General features: G+C 45.9%; 1 protein-coding gene across 1 annotated transcript in view; it reads left to right on the top strand.

Annotated features, from left to right (window-relative positions):
* The window catches only part of LOC101411420 (ATP-binding cassette sub-family A member 17-like), a 258,746-nt gene extending 236,806 nt beyond the window's left edge, over window positions 1–21,940 (top strand). The window contains exons 25-32 of the mRNA XM_071211442.1: window positions 8,190–8,368; window positions 9,114–9,239; window positions 10,083–10,277; window positions 19,732–19,919; window positions 20,387–20,557; window positions 20,822–21,009; window positions 21,150–21,223; window positions 21,706–21,940. Coding sequence (XP_071067543.1) covers window positions 8,190–8,368; window positions 9,114–9,239; window positions 10,083–10,277; window positions 19,732–19,919; window positions 20,387–20,557; window positions 20,822–21,009; window positions 21,150–21,223; window positions 21,706–21,834 — 1,250 coding nt within the window. The 3' untranslated portion in view covers window positions 21,835–21,940. The remainder of the gene's footprint in view (window positions 1–8,189; window positions 8,369–9,113; window positions 9,240–10,082; window positions 10,278–19,731; window positions 19,920–20,386; window positions 20,558–20,821; window positions 21,010–21,149; window positions 21,224–21,705) is intronic.
* The last annotated feature ends 1,750 nt before the right edge of the window (window positions 21,941–23,690 follow it).

The following is a 23,690-nucleotide window of genomic DNA, read 5'->3' as shown; positions in this document are numbered from 1 at the left end:
CCCCTGTGTCACTCCCTATAGAAGAAGCAACTCAAAATGAATTGAAGGCCTAAATATAAAAACCAGGACAAGAAAACTACTAGAAGAAAATGTAGAGAAACATCTTCAAGACCTTGTAGTAGGTGGTGGTTTCTTGTATCTTATACCCAAAACACATGCAACAAAAGAAAAAAATAGATAACTGAGACCTCCTCAAAATTAAATACTTATGCACCTCAAAAAACCTTATCAAAGGGATGAAAAGGCAGCTGATTCAGTGGGAGAAAATATTTGGAAATCACATATCCAGTGGCACATTAATATCCATAATATTGTCAACAAAAAAAGACAAACTAAGCAATTTTAAAAATGGGGAAAAGACTTGAATAAATGTTTGTCCAAAGAAGAAATACAGACTGTTCAGTATCACTAGCAATTAGGGAAATTCAAATCAAAGCTACAATGAGATATCATTTCACAGTTATTACAATGGCCACTATTAAAAAGTAAAAAAACTAAAGTGTTGGAAATGTTGTAGAGAGATAGGATCACTTATTCACTGTTGATGGAATGTAAAATGGTACAGCCACTGTGGAGGACTGTTTGGCAGTCCCTAAAGGAGTTGAATATAGATTTGCCACGTCACCCAGCAATACCTCTACTGGATATATACCAGAAGAACTGAGAGCGGTGACACGAACAGACATCTGCACACCAATGTTCATAGCGGCATTATTCACAATTGCCAAAAGATGGAAACAAAAAAGAAAGAAGAATTTCAAAAGAAGAAATTAAAAAAAAAAAAAGATGGAAACAACCTAGGTTAAACAAACCGTGGTGGATTCACACATTGGAATATTGTGCAGCTGCAAGAAGAAGTCATGAAACATATGACAACATGGATGAACCTGGAGGACATTATATTGAGAGAAGCAAGCCAGACACAAAAGGATAAATCTGATATGATTGTGCTATTATGAACTAAATATATTGTGTACACTCATGGAGTTAATAACTAAAATATAGGTCACCAGAAAATAGAATGAGGTTAGAGAATGGACAGCTGAAGGTTATCCTGTGCACAATCAGTAAAAAGGTTTTTTTTGTTTTTGTTTTTATTCTAAAAAAACTTTAGATTACATAAATGTTACTTAAAAACTATATAGGGGATTCCCATATGCTCCACTCCCTCTGCCTCCCACACTTTCCCACATTAACAACATCCTTCATTAGTGTGGTACATTTGTTACAATTGATGAACATATACTGAAGCATTGCCACTAAACATGGATTATAGTTTACATTATAGTTTACACTCTGTCCCATGCAATTTTGTAAGTTATGACAGAGTATATAATGGCCTGTATCTGTAATTGCAATATCATGCAGGACAATTCCAATGTCCCAAAAATGCCTTCATATTACACCTATTTTTCCTTCTCCCTCCCCTGGGAACCTCTGGTGACCACTACCTCCACATCAATGATAAAAGTTCATTGCTAGAATAACAATAAGTCTATAGTAGAGTAATAGGAAGTCTACTTTAGTCCATTGTTCATTCCCCAATCTTCAGGATTTTGGGATGGTGATGCCCACTCTGCCTCTGCTTGAGAGGGGGCTTAGATCTCATGGGGCAGATGCATGGAACTATCTTGCTTGCAGTTGCAGACTCTCTCTGTTCCTTCAGATGGGTGTTGTCCATCATCATCACCTTGTTAGTTGTCCTGAGTGAGTCCATTGAACTGGAGAGTAGGTGTTACAACTCTGCTGAGATTCAGTGCCCAATTGGCAAATGGACAGACCAAAGATTTAAGTCTCTTGGAAATACACCTATCAAATATAGTACTAGCTGTAAGTTCAAATAGAAGAGGCATAAGAGTCATGTGTGAGGAAACCACAAATGAGTCTAACTCTGCACATTGGGGAGCATAAATTCCTAGGTAAGGTCCAATGGTAGGGTGCCAAACCCCTGAGCTGTCTGTCCTGCATATAAAATCTGGATGTCTCTAGAGCCCTCGGGAGCCCTGCTACTTAAGGCAATATTTACTGTGGCAGTCAATGAGATCCTGCTGAGACTTACATAAGCGTAACCTCTGGAGTGACCTCCTAACTCACTTGGAAATCTCTTAGCCATAAGAACTCATTTGTATTTACCATTTCCCCCTTATGATTAAGGTCTTTTCCCAGGTGCATTGCTAGTTAGTGTTTGGTAATAATCCCTCAGTGCCAGGGAGGCTTATTCCTGGGACTTATGTCCCATGCCAGGAGTCATGTCCCACGTGTTTATATGCTGTGTTTGGCTTAGAGAGAGGCCACATTTGAGCAACAAGGAGGCTTTCAGGAGGTAACTCTTAGGCAACATATAAGCTAAGTTTAAATTTCAAAAGAAAAGATTCATAAGTACAGTCACCCATATCAAGGGCCCAGCACAATGGTCCATCCCCCTTCACTAGGCACCACCCCTGTACTCGGGGGATTCTTGCTGTCCTATTAGAGAATGTAGCAGAACTCCCCAGGATGGAAATTCAATACACTTTCAGTTATTGTGTGGATTTACACCCACCGTGACAATGCCCCATGAATACTTGAACACATTCATATACCTTAGAGGCATGCCCCAGATGAACCCCCTCCCATACATCGCCCCACACCAATGTTCCTTTCTTGCCACAGTTGTGACCCTTCTGTGATCCAAAACCTCTCCAAATATGAAGCCAAGAAAATAACCAAATAAAAGTAATAAGAAAATGAAATAATAATGGTAGTTTTTAAAATAACATACAAAATACCCCCAAATATTTTTAACTTAAATAATAAAAAAAAACATTTTAGACATTGTGTCCTTCAGCATTGTAAGATCTGTTGTCTTGTATGTACAGTGGCATTTTCTTCTGTATATTCCCCCAGTGTCTTTTTTTTATCTTTAAAGAAGCTGTAGGTTACAGAAATGTCATGTAGAGAATATAGGGGGAAGTGGACTTGGCCCAGTGGATAGGTCATCCGTCTACCACATGGGAGGTCCACGGTTCAAACCCCGGGCCTCCTTGACCCACGTGGAGCTGGCCCATGCACAGTGCTGATGCGCGCAAGGAATGCCCTGCCACACAGGGGTGTCCCCCACATAGGGGAGCCCCACACGCAAGGAGTGCACCCCGTAAGGAGCGCCACCCAGCACAAAAGAAAGTGCAGCCTGCCCAGGAATGGCGCCACACACATGGAGAGCTGACAACAAGATGATGCAACAAAAAGAAACACAGATTCCCATGCTGCTGACAACAACAGAAGCGGACAAAGAAGAACACGCAGTGAATGGACACAGAGTGCAGACAACTGGGGGGGGAGGGGAGAGAAATTTTTTAAAAAGAGAGAATATAGGGGATTCCCATATACCCTCCCCCTTTTCCCCTCTCCACTATTAATAACATTTTATATGTGAATGGTACATTTGTCACAGTTGATGTACAAATATTGAAGCATTGCTAATAACCGTTGTCAATGATTTACATTATGATTTACATTTTGGACCATACACTTTTATAAAGTTTGATGAAATTTAAATGGCCTGTGTCCATTATTGCGCGATCATGCAGAATAATCCTAACCCCTATGTTCCATCCATTCTGTTCTTCCTGCCCTCTCCCTTCAGGACCTCTGGGAACCACTCAGTTTCACTTTTTGAAGAATAAGATTCATAGTTATTTGCAGTAATATTGAGGGCTTGACATATTGGTCTGTTTTCTTTTATTAGGCACTTACATTCTCGAGAGACTCTTGCCTCTCTGTTTGAGAAATTGAAAATAAGAAAGGACTAGAAAAAATTAACAAAACCAAAAGCTGGTTCTTTGAGAAGATTAATAAAATTGACATACCCTTAGCTAGACTAACAAAGAAATAAAAGAGAGAAGATGCAAATATATAAAATAAGAAATGAAGATGAGGATATTACTACTGACCCCATAGAAATAAAGAATATCATAAAAAGATACTTTGAAAAATTGTATTCCAACAAGATGGATAACTTAGATGAAATGGACAAATTCCTAGAAACACACAAGCAACCTACATTGATGAAAGAAGAAATTGATTAACTCAACAGACCAATCACAAGCAGTTATCAAAAACCTCCCAACTAAGATGAGCCCAGGATTAGAGGGCTTCACAGATGAATTCTACCAAACATCCTGGTCAGAACTAACACCAGTCCTGCTTAAATTCTTCCCAAAAATAGAAGTGGAGGGAAGCAAATGTATCTTAAGTGATTGGGCTCCCTCCTACAACATGGGAAGTCCATGGTTTGTTTCCCAGTGCCTCCTAAAGAAGATAGTGAGCTGGTGTGATGGGCAGGCATGGCAAACTACACAAGATTATGGAATGAGAAACACAACAAAGCTGGGAGCAGAGGTTCCCAGTGGGTGGCTCCCACCCAGTGGTTCCGAGAGGGTAGGAAGAGATAAATAAATAAATCTTTTTTAAAAAGTAGAAGTGGAGGAAACATTGCTTTATTCTATGATGCCAACATCACCTTAATACCAAAGCCACACAAAGTTGCCACAAGACAGGAAAATTATAGACTGATCTCTAATGAATCTAGATGCTAAAATCCTCAACAAAATATAGTACTTGCAAATCATATTCAACAACACATCAAACAAATTATACACCATGACCAAGTGAGTTTCATCCCTGGTATGGAAGGATGGTTCAACATAAGAAAATCAATGTAATACACCACATTAACAGATTGAAAGAACAAAATCACGTCATCATCTGTATTGGTGCAGAAAAAGCATTTGACAAAATACACCCTTTCCTGATAAAAGCACTTCAAAAGATAAGAATAGAAGGAAACTTCATGAACATGATAAAGGATATATATGAAAAACCCACAGCTAACATCATATTCAATGGTGAAATGCTAAAAGCTTTCCCTCTAAGATCTGGAACAGGATGCCCACTGTCATTGTTCTTATTTAACATTGTGTTAGGAGTACTTGCTTGAGCACTTATGCAAGAAAAAGGTATAAAAGGCATCCAGATTGGAAAGGAAGAAATAAAAATTTCACTATTTGCAGATGACATGATCCTATACATAGAAAGTCCTGAGAAATCTACAACAAAGCTTCTAGAGCTTATAAATGAATTCAGTAAAGTGGCAGGATATCAGATCAATGCTCAAAAATCAGTAGCTTTTCTGTACACCAATAATGAGCAATCTGAGGATGAAATCAAGAAAAAAAAATTCCATTTGCAATAGCAACTAAAACAATCAGATTCCTAGGAATAAATGTAACTAAAGCTGTAAATGACTTTTAAGCAGAAAACTATACAACATTGTTAAAGGAAATCAAAGAAGACCTAAAGGAAGAATATTCCATGTTCATGGACAGGAAGATTAAACATCATTAACATGTCTATCCTGCCCAAACTGATTTATAGATTTAATGCAATCCCAATAAAAAGTACCACAGTATTTTTAACTAAATTGGAAAAGCTAACTATGAAATTTATTTGGAAGGGCAAGGGGCCCCAAATAACCAATGACATATTGAAAAAGAAAAATGAAATTGGAGGAATTACACTACCTGACTTTAAAACATACTACAAACTACTGTGATCAAAACTGCATGGTATTGGCACAAGAATAGACATACTGACCAATGGATCAAAACTGAGAGTCTGATATAGATCTCACATATAGTCAACTGCTATTCAACAAGGCCACCAAGCCCACTCAACTGGGAGAGAATGGCCTCTTCAATAAATGGTGCTTAGAGAAGTGGATATCCATATCCAAAAGAATGAGAGAGGATCACCATCTCAAGCCCTATAGAAAAATTAACTCAAGATGGATCAAAGATCTTAAGAGCCAAGACTGTAAATCTCCTGGAAGATAATGTAGGGAAGCATCTACAAGATCTTCTAGTAGGAAATGGTTTCATAAACTTTACACCCAAAGCACGAGCAGCAAAAGAAGAAATAGATAAATGGGACCCTCTCAAAATTAAAAGTTTTTTTTTTAATCTTTGGAAATGAATAGGAAAGGTGAAAGCATAATATAGTATGTAACTAGCAATACTATTATATGGGTGTAGCAGTTTTATATGGTTCATGAATTCCAAAAATAGGTTTTGGGTTATGTTTGTAAACTGTTCTGTACCTGGGCATGATTAAATTATGATTAGGGCTTTGATTGGACCATATCAGTAGGGTGTTGATTTCCTGCCCGTTGGTGGGTGGGGACTCACAGATAAAAGACATGGCAAAGGACAGAGTTGGGATTTTTGATATTGGAGTTGTGATGCTGGAGTTTTGAGCTGGAACCTGGAAAGCGAATACATAAAAGAACACAGAAGATTAGAGATGGCTCTTTAGATATCGCAGAAGTCCCAGTGAGAGAGACAGAGCCATTCACCTGATAGTCTACAGCTGGCCTTGTGGAGAGAGCACCACAGCCGAGCCTGGAGAGAAACAAGCCCCAGGGAGAGAGGAACCCAAGAAGCCTGAACCCTCACGAATGTCAACATTTTGCCCCAACATGTGGCAATACACTTTGCCTGATAAATGTTAAGCTTCTACCCCTAAATAAATACACTTTATAAAAGCCAACCGATTTCTGGTATTTTGCATCAGCACCCCTTTGGCTCACTAATTCAATGGATATGATAGGGGTTACAAGGGAAAGTTTAAGGTAATGTATATTACTAAAGGGAAAGCTAAAAAAAGTAATATGGGGGGAACGGATGTGGCTCAAGCAGTTGGGCTTCCATCTACCATATGGAGGGTCCAGGGTTTGATACCCAGGGCCTCCTGGTAAAAGGCAAGCTGGCCTGCGTGGTGAGCTGGCCCATGCGGAGTGCTGGCCTATGCGGTGTGCCGCCCCACTCAGGAGTGCTGGCCAACGCAGAGATCTGGCGCAGCAAGATGACGTAACAAGAGATACACTAGAGAGACAATAAGAAGATGTAGCAGATCAGGGAGCTGAGGTGGTGCAAGAGAAAGATCACCTCTCTCCCACTCCGGAAGATCCCGGGATCAGTTCCCGGAGCTGCCTAGTGAGAATATAGCCAGACATAGAAGAACACATGACAAACGGACACAGAAAGCAGACAATGGGGAATGGGTGGGGGGTGGGGGGGGGAGAGATAAATAAAATAAATCTTAAAAAAAAAAAAGTAATATGGGAACTGTATCACATAGTAAAACCTCATGTGAAATATGAATATGGGTATATTGCATATATAAGACTTTTTCTTTGAAACTTAACAAATATATGCTGATGTTACAAGATGTTATTATCAGGCAAAAAAAAAACACAAAAAACAAAAACATTATGCTAAGTGAAAGAAACCAGGCACAAAGGACTACATAGTATTTGATTCCATTTATATAAAATTTAAGTATAAATCAACTTATAAAGATAGAATTAGATTAATCATTATGTAGGGCTGGTGTAGGATAGAGGGATTGAGAGGTTACTGCTAGGGGTGTGGAGTTTTTCTTTTTGAGTAATGAAATTGTTCTAAAATTTTTTGTGGTGATGAATGCACAAGACAGGGATTATATGAACAGCCAGGACTAGGGAGCTGGGCATATGGGAATCCCCTATATTTTTTATGTAACATTTACATAATCTAAGTATCTTTTATTAAAAAATTAAAAAGTATATTAAAAGATAAATGTGACCTAATAATAATATTCTTTAGTCCCATTAAAAATAAAATAAAAGCCATTGATTATACACTCTGGACAGATTGTATGGTATGTGACTATATCTCAATAAAACTGCTTTAAATATATATGTATGTGTATATAAAATAAAATTTCAAGGCATACCAGATTTAAAAAGGGGAGAATAGAGGCTCCTGAGTGTTTTTTACATGAGTGGTCATTTGAACTTGTAGATGATTAATGATTGATAGGAGAACAAAATATGTAAATATTTTATATTAGAAATAATTGACATATGGGTAGGGATATTCCTTGGGAAAGCATTTGTTTTACTGTAGTACTTTTATAGAATATTGGTTATAGCAAGGAAAACAAAATATTTATCTTAATCATCTGCTGGTATGTGGTGATAGCATTTGTGACAATAATGCTTCTTTTAAATGCTATTTATTATAATAGGAGCTTACCTACTATATGTAAAAGATGAGGATAAGCTTGGAAAATCACCTAAAGTTTGTTAACATCTCTTTATCTCATTTTAGCAGAGGGATATGTGATCCAAAAGAACATCTATGCGTGGGAATCTCTAGGGATAGGGAAATATCTGACAACCCTGTCTATCTTGGGACCTGTGTACATTGTCCTGCTTTTCCTCATTGAAACCGAGGCCTTGTGGAAATTGAAAGCCAAGGTTTCTGACTTCTGCAGGAGGAAGGATTTGGTGAGTGAGTCAGAGCCTGACCTCTCTAAGGCATAGATCAAGGAGCTGACTCTGCCTTCTCCTGTGACCAGTAGCAGCCTTGATTATGAGCCTCAGAGAGAGCCTGGAAGCTCTAGTCAGAGAGGCCCAGCCCACGCCCAGGGGCCCCAGAGACTCGTAGGAGAACAGGGAGGAGGCTTGGTGCGGTGTCCAGGGCCCTCAGTCAATCTGCAGGTCCCTGCAGTGCTTGAGTGCCCTTTTGGTAGCCAAGGCGCAAACAAGCCACTGGCTTTTCTAAAACCAGTCACCTTTGTAGAATGCCTCCTCCCCACAGACACCCCAGAGCTAGATAGGAAAAAAGGCTGTTCTTTCAGCGCTGGGTTTGAACATCTTCCGCAGGCCAAAGGTCCCCAAGGAAACTCTGTAGAAAATGGGCTCCGTTACAACCTGACATTCCAGGCTTGCAGTCTTAGTTTTTCTCAAACGTTGATGCTGCATGGAGATCCCATATCCACTATATGTAGTTATGTTAACATGAGTTCAGCCTTGAACAGTAGTAGTTGCCCTTGAGGTAGGAGTTGTCCCGGATGTGTGTGTGTGTGTGTGTGTGTGTGTGTAAGAGAGTGGAGCGGGAGAACTGCGGTGGGCCTGGGGCCCCTGAGGTCCTTCTCGGGAGGATCTAGTCCGTCTTGTTTCCCACAATCTTATCTCCTATCCTAGCAGGAAAAGCAAAATTACATCTTTGATCCTTGTTTTGGGAATGTAGGCAGAGTTACTTGACGTCGCTTTAGTGCCTGAAGATGAAGATGTGGCCGTGGAGGAAAAAACTATCCAGTCAAATATGGAAAAATTGTGTGAGAATAATCCCCTGGTTATTAAAGAAATGTCAAAGGTAAAGTCAGATGTGGCTTTAAAAGGTAAAGGCCACTGCTCTAGTTCCTTCCCATTAGGAAGTAGCCTGATGGAGAAGTCATTTTACTGATGGGGCTGGGCTCGCCCTGCAGGCTGGAGTATTGGCAAATGTCTACAGATGAATCCGAGGTGGAGACAACTCAGAATGGGGATTACTCTGTTTGTGAATGAATCACATTTGAGTTCCTTTGTGTAGAACTCAATAAAAGGGGGCGGGGTGGGGAGGAGACCTGGGACAGAGAGAGGGACCAAACAATGAACTCCAAGAAGATAGGAAAGGTAGAAGTTTGCACGACAGGCTAAATTTCTCCTAGATCAAGAAGAAAATTGATGGAGGAATCAAGGAGGGGTAAAGGGCTCAGAAAGTTCAAACCAAGCTTCGTTTGTCTTCCTGAGAGTCCCAGGGAGAATTTTACTGAGAGACTAATCAACATCCAGGAATTTTGAAACATTTCCCCCAAGTTTGTTGGTCTTATTCTTTGTTTCTGTATAGTTGCTGGTGGTTTAAAAAATAATTAAAAATAAAAACTCAGGCAACATTAAAAGGACTTTGCTTGCTTCAGAGACAGGGAAGAGGCTTGTCTTAGAGAACAAAGTTCTGAATGGGCAAGGTAGAGGGAGGGGAGAAAACCTGACTAAATCCTGCTGACAATAGCAGGTGGAAGGAGACAGCAAGTCCAAGCCTGTGTGTGCAGTCAGAGGCCCCCTGGACCTCAGGGCCACTCAGACCTGCCCCGGTACAGGGGTGCAGTCAAGCAGGCATAGCTCCTGAACTGTGCCTCCAGGCCTTTCACTGGGCACCCCCTGCTTTGGTGTATCCCAGGTGTACTTCAAGCAGACGCCCCTGGTAGCTGTGAAGCACGTCTCTTTCGTTGTTAGAGAAGCGGAATGTTTTGGCCTTCTGGGCCCCAATGGAGCAGGGAAAACATCCATTTTCAAAATGCTGACCGGGGAGGAGCACATGACCTCTGGGGATGCCATTGTCACTGGCCTCAGCATCACATCTGACATCAAGAAGGTAGGGTGTGGCCAGAGCAAGGGAGATAGACCCTGGGGTGGGGCAGGTGGGGTGGGAAGAAGAGTCACAGAAACCAACCTGGAGATGTTACACAGGACTTGGGCCCATTCTGTGAGCTCCGGATGCAAATATCTAGCTACTACTCAACACCACTTCTTGTATGTCCCTCAGGTACTTTCTCGTAGTTTGCCAGGGATGCTGTAATAAAATATCCCAGACTATTTGGCTTAAGCAACAGAATTTACTGTCTCAGAGTTTGACCAGAAGTCGAAAATCAAGGTACTGGCAGGGCCATGCTCCCCTGAAGTCAGGAGCACCCTGGAGATGGCCTGCCGGCAGTCTAGAACTCCACCTCCGTCTCTGCGAGAGATCCTTTTCTCTCCCTGGCTGTCTCCTCCCCCGTCCAGATTTCCTCTTTCATAAGGACTCTAGTAATATTGGGTTGAGGCCACCCTAATCCAGTTTGGCCTCACCATAACTAGTAACATCTTCAAACATACTCTTTGCAAATGCATTCACATCCGCAGAACCGTGGTATGACTTGAACATGTCTTGTGTGGGGGACATGATTCAATCCAACCGTCCACCCTATGGATTCAAAAAGACTTGTTCTTCCCACATGCAAAATACATCCCCCCTATCCCAATATCACAAAAACCTTAAGCCATTTTAGTAAGAAAATCTCATCTAAATCAGTTCTGGATATTATCCATTCTGGGGCAAAATTCCTCTCTATCTGTGCACGTGTAGAAGCTAGAAAACAAGTTATCTGCTCCCAAAATTCAGTGGTGGGACAGACATAAAATACATATTCCTATTCCAAAGGGAGGCACTGAAAGGAAAACAGGGGTCATGGGTCCCAAGAAAGTCTGAAACGCAGAAGGATAAATTCCTTCAGATTTCAAGGCCTGAGAGTTATCTGTGGCATGGTGCTTTGTCCCCAGGGCTGACTGGAGCAGTAACCCTACCCAATGAGCACAGGGGTGGTGGCCATACTCTCCCCAGAAACCAGAACAGGGACCCGTCTCTCTGAACACTGAGGTGGCAGACATATTCTCTCCAAACACTGGGCGGAGGCCCCAACCTCTCCAAGTGCCAGGGTAGGCCTGCCCTCTCCAAACTCCAGTGCAGGCCCACCCTTTTCAAACACTGGGCAGTGGCCCCTCTCTCTTGGTCCAAGGCGATCTCTTCAGCCCCAGAATTTTGCTTCATGGTTCTGCCCATAATGTCATTCTTCATTTCATTCCCTCTATCCCTTTCCATCCAGGATGACAATGTTACTGCTCATACAAAAGTCTCATAAACCTTGTTGGTCTTCTCTGCAATTCAAGGGGGCCCAAGCCATCAGACAAAAGATCTCCCACAGATATTTCCCTGATAACTCTATCTCCATTCCTGACTTCCTCTGAGATGGTTGGTTGTATTCATGAATCATACACCTAATCTCTCTTAATTTTTACTGTTTCTTTTGCCACATTTGCTACATCCTTTTATCCATCCAGCTGCCTATTTATCAGTCTATTTTCTAAACATTTGATGGGAAGGGGACTTGGCCCAATAGATAGGGCTTCCACCTACCACATAGGAGGTCCGCAGTTCAAACCCTGGGCCTCCTTGACCCATGTGGAGCTGGCCCACGCGCAGCGCTGATGTGCACAAGGAGTGCCCTGCCACGCAGCGTTGTCCCCGTGTAGGGGAGCCCCACACAAAAGGAGTGCGCCCCATACAGAGAACCGCCCAGTGCAAAAGAAAAGTGCAGCCTGCCCAAGAATGGCGCCACACACACGGAGAGCTGACACAACAAGATGACGCAACAAAAAGAAACATAGATTCCCTGTGCTGCTGATAAGGATAGAAGCAGTCACAGAAGAACACACAGTGAATGGACACAGAAAGCAGACAACTGCAGGGGGAAGGGGAGAGAAATAAATAAAAAATTAATCTAAAAAAAAACATTTGAGAGGAAGTTGAATATATCATGCTACTTGATCCTTCAATACTTAGATGCACATTTCCTAAAAACAAGAATTTTTACTTATGTAACCATTGTAAGTATGGTTATCAAGTTCAAGAAATATCAATATAAAGTTTTCAGTCTATATTCCATTTTTTTTCATTATGTTCCAAAGATGTCCTTTTAGGCCTTTTCTCCTCCGTTATTAGATCCAGGATCATGTGTTGCATTTGTCATTGTCTATTTGTTTGTTTATTTATTTATTTAAAAGATTTTATTTATTTATTTTTCCCCACCCCTTTGTTGTTTTTCACTTGCTGTGTCTGTTTTCCTGGTTTCTTCAGGAGGCACTGAGAGCCCAACCAAGGACCTCTGATGTGGGAGGGAGGTGCCTAATCACTCGAGCCACCTTCACTCCCTGCTTTGTTGTGTCTCTTATTCTGTTTTTCCTCCCCAAGTCTCTTGTTGCATCATCTTGTTATATCAGCTTGCCGTACCTCCCTGTTGCATCAGCTAACTGTCTCCTTTAGGAGGTACCGGGAACGTCTGCTCCCTTTGTTGTGTCTCTCATGTTTTTTCTTCTTGTGTCTCTTGTGTCAGCTTGCCACGCCTGCCTATCATGCCAGCCCAGCTCGCTGTCTTCTTTAGAAGGCACTGGGAACCAAACCAGGGACCTCCCATGTGGTAGGCAGGAGCCCAGTCACCTGAGCCACATCCACTTTCCTGTCATTTTCATGTGTGTGTAAAAATATAGCGAGAACATAAACTTTCCCATCTCAGCTACTCCCAAGCATACCCTTCCATGAATTATTCATGTTCACAATGTTGCAGGACCTTCACCACCATCCATTATGAGAAATTTCCTCTTATCCTGGATAAAAACCCTATACCCATTAAGCATTAACTCCCCATTGGCCCTCCCCCACACCCCTGATAATCTGTACTCTATATTCTGTTTCTATGAATTTGCATATTTTAGCTATTTGGTGTGAGAGGAATCATATAATACCTAGCCCTTTGTGACTGGCTCCTTTCACTCAACATGTCTTCAAGGTTCATCCATGTAGTAGCATATATTAGGACATCATTTCTTTTTACAGCTGAATAATATTCCATTGCATGAACATAGCACATTTTGTTTATCTCTTCATCTGCTGATGAACATTTGGGTTGCTTCCATCTTTTAGCTATTGTGAATAATGCTTCTATGATCATTGGTGTACAAATATCTATACGAGTTCCTGCTTTTGATTCTTTGGGGTATATATCTAAAAGTGGGATATCTGGGTGTGATGGCTTCAAGTAATGTACCCCAGAAAAAAACATGTTCTTAATCCATTCCTGTGGGTGTAAATAGGACCTTTTGATGAGGCTATTTCAGTTAAGATGTGGCTCAGCCTTCTCAGGATGGGCCTTAATCCTATGACTGGAGGCCTTAATCCTCTAGAGAAGGCCACAGAGAGAGAAGCCACAGGGAACAGCCTGAAACTGGATGTCAACAAAGCCCGAAGAGAAAGGAGAAGACACTGCCATGTGCACTGTCATGTGACAGAAAAGCCAAGGTCCAAGGATCACCTGCAGCCAGCCCCGGAACACCACAGCCTCCAGGGGGAAAGCATCGCCTTGCTGACATCTCGATTTTAGACTTCTCTTAGCTTCAAAACCATGAGCAATAAATTCCCATTGGTTAAGCCAGCCCATTGTATGGTATTTGTTGTAGCAGCCAAGAAATTAAAATATGGTTTGTTTTTTTGAGGAGTCGCCAAACTGTTTTCCATGGCTGCTACACAATTTTACATTCCCACCAACAATGTACAAGTGCTCCTGTTTCTCCACATCCTTGCCAAGACTTGTTATTTCCATGTTTTAAATAATAGCCATTCTAGTGTGTATGAGTTGGTATCTCATTGTGGTTTTGATTTGAATTTCCCTAAAGTCTAAGAGCATCTTTTCATGTATTTATTGGCCATTTGTATGTCTTCTTTTGAGAAATGTCTATTCAAGTCCTCTGCCCATTTTTTTTTTTTCTTTTTTTTAATTGGGTGGTCTGTCCTTTTGTTGTTGAATTGTAGGATTTTTATCTATTCTGGATAATAAGCTCTTATCATATATTTCCATTCTGTTGGTTGTCTTTTTACTTTATTGATAATGTCCTTTGATGCACAAAAGTCTTTAATTTTTATGGAGTCCAATTTATTTGTTTTTACTTTTATTGCTTGTGCTTTTGGTGTAAAGTCTAAGAATCTATTGTCTAATACAAGGTTCTGAAGATATTTCCCTATGTTTTCTTCTAAGAGTTTATAGTTTAGCTCTTACATTAGGTCAACTAAATCTCTTCAGCAAATGACTATTCAGCTACACCCTTGAGTGGAGTCCTATTCTTTGGGGGCTCACCTCCAAGGAGGGCCCTATTAGGGTCACTTCTGGCCCTACTCTGAGTATGCTATCCAGATAGGTTGATCATTTTCCAAATCATTAAGTGTTGGTTCCTTTTAGCTTAACAGTTCAGTCCTTAATTTTTCTCTTTCCTTTCACATTTTACAATATGCAGCAAGAAGTTACCGGTCTGTACCTTCCATACTTTGCTTGGACATTTAACTCAGCTAAATATCCAAATTCATTGTTCACAAGTTCCAACACTTGTGAACTTAGTCCAACACTAGGACATAATTCAGCCAAGTTCTCCAGTTTTTAATAAACAATGATCACCCTCCCTCCAGTTTCAAATAACATTCATTTCCTTCTAAAGTCTCACTGGAAGCACGTTAATGTCCATATTCTACCAGCAGCCTCATCAAAGCAATCTAGCCTTTTTCTCTCAAGTGCCTCAAGAATCTTCCAGCTGCTACTCATTTCTCAATTCCAAAGCCATGTCCACATTTGTAGGTATTTGTTACAGCAGCTCCCCACTTCCTGGTACCAAAACCTATATTACTGTGCCAGGGCTACTGTAGCAAAGTACTCCAGGCTAGTTGGCTTATAAAACAGGAATTTATTATCTCACAGTGTGGAGAGCTAGCAGCCCAAGTCAAGTTATTAGCAGGGCCTTGTTTTCTCTGACGTCAGTAGCAATCCCTTTACTCCATGTCTGCCTCCATCACTTGGCTGTCTCTCTCCCTGTCTGTCTCCCACTGTGTCCAAGGTCTTCTGTTTACGAGGACTCCAGTAATATTAGATTGAGGGCACCCTGATTCAGTTGGCTTCATCTTAACTAATATCTTCAAACACCCTGTTTACAAATGCATTCACATCCATAGCACTGGGGATCAGGGCTTGTGCATGTTTGTGTTGGGGTCATGACTCAACCCATAATACACCTGAAACTCACTGGGCCCCAAAAGAGCCTTCAGCTGTCCCACACTCCCTCAAACTCCTCCTCCCCCTGTGCTTCCTTGCAGAGTAATGCCAATCCCCAAATGTTCAAGGCACAAGCCAGATCATCCAGTGGGCAACCACTGCCTGTAGATGCTCCTCCAAAATAGCCCTTGGATCTGAATTCCTGCCCATTCATTGGTTGATGGACACTTGCATTGCTTCCATCTTTTAGTCTCCTTTGTTTCTGAAGGATTACTTCACTGGATGCAGACCTCTAGGTTGATGGGGTTTTTCTTTCAACACTTTAAATATTTTACCCTCTCTCTTCTTGCTTACATGGTTTATGACAAGAAGTCGACTGAAATTCTTATCTTTGTTCTTCTGTGTGAGTAAGGTGTTTCTCCCTCCTCTGGCTTCTTTCAAGAATTTCTTCAACTTTGGTTTTCTGACATTTTAATATGATTTGCCTGGGGATAGATGTTTTGGTAATAATTTGCTTGGTGTTCTCTCCGATTCCATTTATTTTGGAAAATTCTTGGCCACTAGTACTGTATATATTCCTTCTGCTCTGTTCTCTCTGCTACTTTTGTACTCCAATTACATGAATTACACTTTTTGGAAATATCTCACAGATTTTGGATGTTCTTTTTTTTCTTTCATTCTTTTTTTTTTTTTTAAGATTTATTTTATTTATTTCTCTCCCCTCCCCCCTGCCTTGTCTGCTCTCTGTGTTGATTGGCTGTGTGTTCCTCTGTGTCTGCTTGCATTCTTGTCAGCAGCACTGGGAATCTGTGCCTCTGTTTGTTGTGTCATCTTGCTGTGTCAGCTCTCCATGTGTGAGGCGCCACTCCTGGGCAGGCTGCGCTTTTTACACAGGGTGGCTCTCCTTGCGGGGCGCACTCCTTGCACATGGGGTACCCCTATGCGGGGGGGCACCCCTGCATGGGATGGCACACCTTGTGTGTGGCAGCGCTGCTCGTGAGCCAGCTCATCACACATGCCAGGAGGCCCTGGGTATCAAACCCTGGACCTCCTATATGGTAGGTGGACGCTCTATCAGTTGAGCCACATCTGCTTCCCATCTTTCATTCTTTTTTGTTTTTATATTTCAGTTTGAGAAGTTTCTATTAACATATCTTCAAGCTCACTGATTCTTTTGTCAGAATGTCCAGTCTACTGATGAGCCCATCAAATGCATTCTCCATTTCCCTTACGGGGTTTTTTGGTAGCATTTCAGTTTGATTCTTTCTTAGTGTTTCCATCTCTCTGTTTACATTACCCTTCTTTCATGTTGTCTACTTTTTCTATTAGCTCTCTTAATATATCAGTCATAGTTATGTTAAGCTTCCTGTCTGATAATTCCAAACTCTGTGTCAAACCTGAGTCTGGTTCTGGTATTGTCTGTGTTTCTTCAGAAAGTTGTTTCTTGCCATTTAGCTTACCTCATCACTTTTTTGTTGCTGAAAGCTGAACTTGGTATACTAGGTAATAAGAACTGAGGTAACAGGCCCATAGTGTGAGGTTTCATATTAACCTGACTTGAAGTTGGACTGTATTTAATATTTGCAGTAGCTACCAGTGTCAAAGGCTTTAAATTCCCCTGATAGCCTTGTTGGGTTTTTTTTTCTTCTTTCTTTTTCTCCCCTGTTGTCTTTGGGTTTCCCAGAAGCTCCTTATTAAATACAGTCTATGCCTTGCAGCTCTTTCAGATGTAATTTACAGGAGCCCTGTTGATGTAGTGGTAATTTGGGGAGAACTGCTCAAATGAAGAGGGAGAAAGGAGAGAAAATAGGAGGAAAAAAAGTTATTTTTCAAAATTAACAGTCTACTATTTTTCAGCATCTATTCTAGGGGAACCTAGAACATGAGCACAAAACAGGGTGGTTTGCTGTAAGTTTATAGTGTCAAAAACTTAAAAATAACACTAACGTGCCTGGATGTTTGAAATAGCTAAACAAATTCCAGAAACCTTCCCTGGGTGACTATGTAGTAGTTAAACTGAGCAGGTTAGGTGTGTCTGGACTGGCATGGGAAGATCTTGAACATGTAATGTCAAGTTTAATAAAGCAGGAGGGTACTGTTTGGCAAAAACACACAACTGGTCCTCTGCCTGGGAGCACATGTCCCTGGAGGTTACCTGCTTTCTGGTCTGGAGGGCAGAGCAGCCTGACCATGCTGGGCTGGGGCAGGTGGCCGACAGAGACCCAAGGAGCCTCTGTTTGAAAGTTTAAAAAGAAATTTTTTTTTTCTGAGGAAAACCCGGTCCTTGTAGCAGCTGCGCTCCGGCTCCCAGGCCCTCCTGACTCACCGCTGTTAACTCTCACTGAGGGACAAGTCGGTCAGGAAGCCACACCGCAGCCATGGCTTTTTTTTTTAAGATTTGTTTATTTCTCTCCCCTTCTCCACCCCCCGTTGTCTGCTCTCTGTGTCCATTCGCTGTATGTTCTTCTGTGACCGCTTCTATCCTTATCAGCGGTGCGGGAATCTGTGTTTCTCTTTCGTTGCGTCATCTTGTGTCAGCTCTCCGTGTGTGCGGCACCATTCCTGGGCAGGCTGCACTTTCTTTCGCGCTGGGCGACTCTCCTTACGGGGTGCACTCCTTGTGCATGGGGCTCCCGTACACAGGAGACACCCCTGCGTGGCAGGGCACTCCTTGCGCGCATCAGCACTGCATGTGGGCCAGCTCCACACGGGTCAAGGAGGCCCGGGGTTTGAACCGCGGACCCCCCATGTGGTAGGCGGACGCCCTATCTGTTGGGCCAAATCCACTTCCCCAGCCATGGCTTTTAAGGACACCAAGAAAGACACCCGTGGAACCAGAGGCGGCGATTCACTGCATTAGAATCACCCTGACCAGCCACAACGTGACTTCTCTGGAGAAGGTGTGTGCTGACTGGATTAGAGGCATGAAGGAAAATAACCTCAGAGTGAAGGGGCCGGTGTGGGTGCCTGCCGAGACTCTAAGAATCGCTACAAGGAAACTCCTCGAGGTGAAGGTTCAAAGCCGTGGGGTCGTTTCCAGATGAGGATCCACAAGCGTCTCATTGACGGCACGGTCCTTCTGAGATCGTCAAGCAGATTACTTCCATCAGTACTGAGCCAGCAGTAGAGGTTGAAGTCACCATCGCAGCTGCTTAAGTCAACTATTTTAATAAATATTGTCAGTTGCTAAAAAAAAAAAATTCTACTCATGTTTTATGTCTGGTTGGAAATATTTTGAAAGGGGAAAAAAATAAGGGAAGCGGATTTGGCTGAACTGATACAGCGTCCACCTACCACATGGGAGGTCCAGGGTTCAAACCCAGGGCCTCCTGGCCCGTGTGGCGCTGGCCCATGCACAGTGCTGATGAGCGCAGGGAGTGCTGTGCCATGCAGGGGTGTCCCTGCATAGGGGAACCCCACATGCAAGGAGTGCACCCCGCAAGAAGAGCCGCCCTGCACAAAAAAAGTGCAGCCTGCCCAGGAGTGGCGCCGCATACATGGAGCTGATGCAGCAAGATGATGCAACAAAAAGAGACGCAGTTTCCCGGTGCCACCAAGGGTGCAAGTGGGCACAGAAGAACACACAGCGAATGGACACAGAGAGCAGACAACGGCGGGGGGGGGGGGGGGGGGGGCGGGGCGCGAAGGAAAGAAAGAAAAAATTAAAGCATATCCTCTAGCAGCCAGACTTTCTAAAGGTGCCCCAAACGAGCGGGGAGGCCAGAAGTCAAGGGTCCCTGCCAGGCAGAAAGGAAAAGGAATACCCACAAGTTTTCACCCTCACCTTTTTCCAGAACTGCTTTGCCTTGCTGGGGGCTAAAATTCACTTCTCTGGCCACAAAAGTCCTATTTCCTGGAACGAAAGGCAAGTGTGTCCCAGCCGTCAGGCTAGTGCAGAAGAGCAGGGCCAGCTTCTCGCAGCACAGGCCCTCCCAAAACTCCCCGTCCACGGCCACAGCAGCAGAGGCCACACTCCAGGTCCATCCTGACCCACAGCTACCCCCGAACGCTAGTATAACCCCACTCAGGGCACCAAGCTCTCACCCGGGCCCACATCTGTTCCTATCAACTGGGCCGAGCTAGGGACCCAGGCTGGGGCCAGGCCAGGGAGGAGGCACAGACCTTGCCTCACTGGAGGCCCGCTGGGCCTGGCGCAGGACGCTCGCCCTGACCGGGCCCCACCCCGGGCTGTTGTAACCTCAGGTGCGGCGGCAGATCGGCTACTGCCCTCAGTTTGACGCCCTACTGGACCACATGACGGGGCGGGAGACGCTGGTCATGTACGCCCGGCTCCGGGGCGTCCCCGAGCGCCACATCGCCGCCTGCGTGGAGCAAGCCATCGAAGACCTGGCCCTGCGCACTTATGCCGAGGAGCTGGTGAAGACCTACAGGTGCACCGGGGGCTCCACTAGACCCCTTCCTCTCCACTGACAAGACAAGCTCCAGTTCCTCTCCGGGCTGGAGTGGAGGGCAAGGGCCGCACAGTCCAGGTCCATGTAAAATATGTTGATTTTTAAAAAGTTTTTTCAGTTAACATGACCCTCGCCCTGACCCTCAGATGGAAGAGAAGAAGCTCCTGCCCCCAACATCCCTAGTGACCCTCAAAAAAGACTACATGCTCACCCTGGACCATCACCACCTAGGGGAATGGTTTATGCCCTAACTGGACAGCCCAAGTCACTGTCAAGCATGGGGGAGGGCCGTAAGCCCTGCTATGGACAGCCCCCCAGGGGGCGATGAGCACTGCCCGAGGAGAAGGGTGCTTCTACGCACGGAAGTGGGGGCTGAGTCAGACCAGCAGCTCTCTACAGAGCTCTGGGGTTGCCATTCAGCCCACCCTTCTGCCCCCTGTCCCCAGCGGTGGTAACAAGCGGAAGCTGAGCGCCGGCATCGCCCTGATTGGAGAGCCTGCGGTCATCTTCCTGGACGAGCCGTCCACCGGCATGGACCCCGTGGCCCGGCGCCTGCTCTGGGGCACCATCGCACGGGTCCGCAAGTCTGGCAAGGCCATTGTCATCACCTCCCACAGGTAGGGCCTGGGCCCGTGTGGGTCAGCGCAGGGGCGGTGGAAGAGCCAGGACGGGGGCTACGTCTGCGAGGAGGGGCGGGCCGGGCAGGGGCAGGGTGGACTAAAGACCTGCCAGCAGCTGGCGCGGAGTCTGCGAGGGGCTCCCCCAGGCTCTGCCAGCGGACTGCAGTGAGGCAGGGATTCAGGATCAACCCGATCAGGGCATCGGCACCTTCCTTTCCGCACAAACCCTTGACCCCGGCAGCCTGGGCCCTCTCTCGGCAGCATGGAGGAGTGCGAGGCCCTGTGCACCCGGCTGGCCATCATGGTGCAGGGCCAGTTCAAGTGCCTGGGCAGCCCGCAGCACCTCAAGAGCAAGTTCGGTAGCGGCTACTCCCTGCGCGCCAAGGTCCGGGGCAACAGGCAGGAGACGCTGCGGAAGTTCAAGGCCTTCATGGACCTGACCTTCCCAGGTGCGTGCCAGCTCTGGCAGCCCCGGCTGGAGCAGGGGGTGCCGGTGCCTCGCCCTGCCCCATCCCACATCCCCGACCCCCAGGCCGCCTTCTGCGGCCCCCAGCCGGGCCCTGATGGGGACGTCCTCTCCTCTGTGCAGGCAGCGTCCTGGAAGACGAGCACCAAGGGATGGTCCATTACCACCTGCCCAGCCACGGCCTCAGCTGGGCAAAGGTGAGTGTGCCCCCGGGCCCCCCGGAGAGCACGCCGGGGAGGTCACGGCTTCCTGCTGACTGGGTTCCTTTCTCTTTCTGGTGGGAATCACATTCTGTACTGCTACTGTTTCTCTTTCAGTATCTCTATGTGGATTTCATTGACCATAAGGTGTTTGAGGGGAGATCAGCTCCCCCACCCCCTCATTTCGGAGGGGGAGCAGGCCCAGAGAGGGTTGCTACAAGCCCAGGGTCACACAGCCAGCCAGGAACCCAGCCGGGGCCTCTGCCCTTGGGAGCCCTTCCCAGACAGGGGCCCTTTCCCCCGAGAGCACAGACAGCTGCGTTGGAGGACTCTCGCCCTGGGAGGTACCCCGGGGCAGCTGAGGGACAGGCCCTCGGGGGGCCTGGTCGCACCGAGAGGCCCTCCTTCCGTGTCTCTCCCCTCTGGTGCGCCCTGTCCTCCCAGGGCTCTGTTGGCAGCGGCTTCCTCCCCGCCTTCAGGTGTTCGGGACTCTGGAGCGCGCCAAGGAGGAGCACTCCCTGGACGACTACTCGGTCAGCCAGATCACCCTGGAGGACATCTTCCTGAGCCTCAACAGGCCATCCTCCAAGAAGAGAGAATTCCACTAGCGCAGGCCACGCCAGCAGGGCCCCCTGGCCCGCCGCCGCCCTCGCCCCCAGGTCCTGCTGCACACGCAGCCCATCCTGCCGGAATAAAGAGTTCTTGGTCTCCAGACTCACCAGGGTGCGGACACTGCCAGGGATGGCGCCAGGCACAGGGCACGCTCGCGGCTTCCTCCAGCGCCCAGGCCTCCTCGGGGTCTGCTGGAAGAACCGGGGTGTTTCAGTGCATAGACGTGGCTGTGGCCTCCCAGACCGGGCTGCGTCCTGCCCATGGTTATGAGCACCCTGCCTGCCACAGGTGCTCCGTGTGCTCTCCCTTCTCCGGAACCCTCTCCCCATTCACTTCAGGGCCGCGAGTCCTCCCGGCCTCCTGAGTGGGAGAGGCCCAACGGCTGTGGGCACCACTGTGGGCAGAGTGTGGACAGGTGTGCTGGGGTCCACATGAGGCCCTCAGCATGTGCAGTGGGGCCAGGGATGGGAGAGGCGGGGAGGGCCACGGACCAGAGCTGGCTGGCTTGCCACACGATACCACATTCAAGTGCAGCATTCCAAGGAGTCCATGAATTCTAAATTCAAATCGGGCCTCCCAGGTCATAATGAAAGTGTATTTGGTAAGGTAGGAGGAGAGAGCCTATTTAAGTTTGCAAGTCTAATTTATTCTTTAAAAATATTTCAGTATTTGAATACGAAGGCCCCCATTTGCTCTCGTGCCCTGGCCCCTGCCAGCGTTTGGGATGGGCCTGCATTTCCCCTACCTGGGGTCCATGAAGTAGACCTGAGTAGCCACCCCATTTCAAGAAGGGTCAGTTGAGGTGGGTCCTGTGTAGCCCACTCAGGCCAAGGGCGGCGGCACCAGGCCCTGGACCAGCAGCAGCACTGCCCAGAAACTAGTTAGAAAGGCAGATTCTCAGGCCCCACCTCTAAATGTGAAACTCCTGGGGCGCGGCCCAGCAGTCTGCGTTGTAACAAGAGTGCGCCATCCCTGAGTGCTCCGCGGCTGGGCTGTGCGCTGGCCCCGCGGGCTCTCTTCATCAAATAGCCTTTCGCTCTCCACTGGTGAAGTCACACTGCCCCTCACCATGCGCTCCTTCCAGAAAGACCCCTGGCTGCCCTTCTGGCAACTAGGGGAACTCTCTAGACTTGGGAAAGCCTTGTCAGCATCCTATCGGCACCTGCAGCCTGACTCCGTTCCCACCACTAAGCCAAAATTACGAATTTGCCGCCTCCCAAGCGCCACACCCGCTGGCTTCCTGTCCTTTCTTGGTGTGGGCTCTGAGGCACCAGTGCCCTCCCGCCTCCTCATCCTTCCCCGGCCCCTCCCGTCTCCTCTGAAGGCTCCTTCCGCTTCCTTTGTCTCTAATTGGTGGTACCCCTCAAATTTCCAGCCTACTTGGCTTCCCTTGCTCTTCCCTCTGCACCCTGCCATGCTTGGCTTTCTCATTTACCCTACCTTATTGTTAGCTCTTGATAATCTAGAATTTTCTAAGTTCTCTAGCCCTCCTGAAGCCCAATCCACATACCATCTAGGAGCTGCTGGTTGCCCTCGGCTGGCCCTCTAGGCTCCCACCACCAGTGTTGTGGTTGAGGAGTGAGGGAAGGTGTAGCTGAGCACAACCTACACCTGCTGCCAAGAGAACACCTGTCTCCTTAAAAAAGAAAAAAAAAGGCATTGCCTCTGAGTACGTAAGAGTTAACAGGCAGCCGAGGGCCTTGGAGTAACAGGGTGCTGTTACAGACAGCACGATGTAGGACCGACACAGGGTCAGGGTGAGTGGGAGCAGTGGGTGCTGCTGACTCGCTCTGTGTTGGGCCTAGTTCCGTAAACCCTCAAAGGTGCCACCAAAACTGGCCAGGAAAGACAG

This window comes from Dasypus novemcinctus, chromosome 23 (genome assembly GCF_030445035.2).
Source record: "Dasypus novemcinctus isolate mDasNov1 chromosome 23, mDasNov1.1.hap2, whole genome shotgun sequence".
Taxonomy (NCBI): domain Eukaryota; kingdom Metazoa; phylum Chordata; class Mammalia; order Cingulata; family Dasypodidae; genus Dasypus; species Dasypus novemcinctus.
The sequence above is the reverse complement of the archived record's forward strand: the minus strand, read 5'-3'. Positions and strand labels throughout refer to the sequence as shown.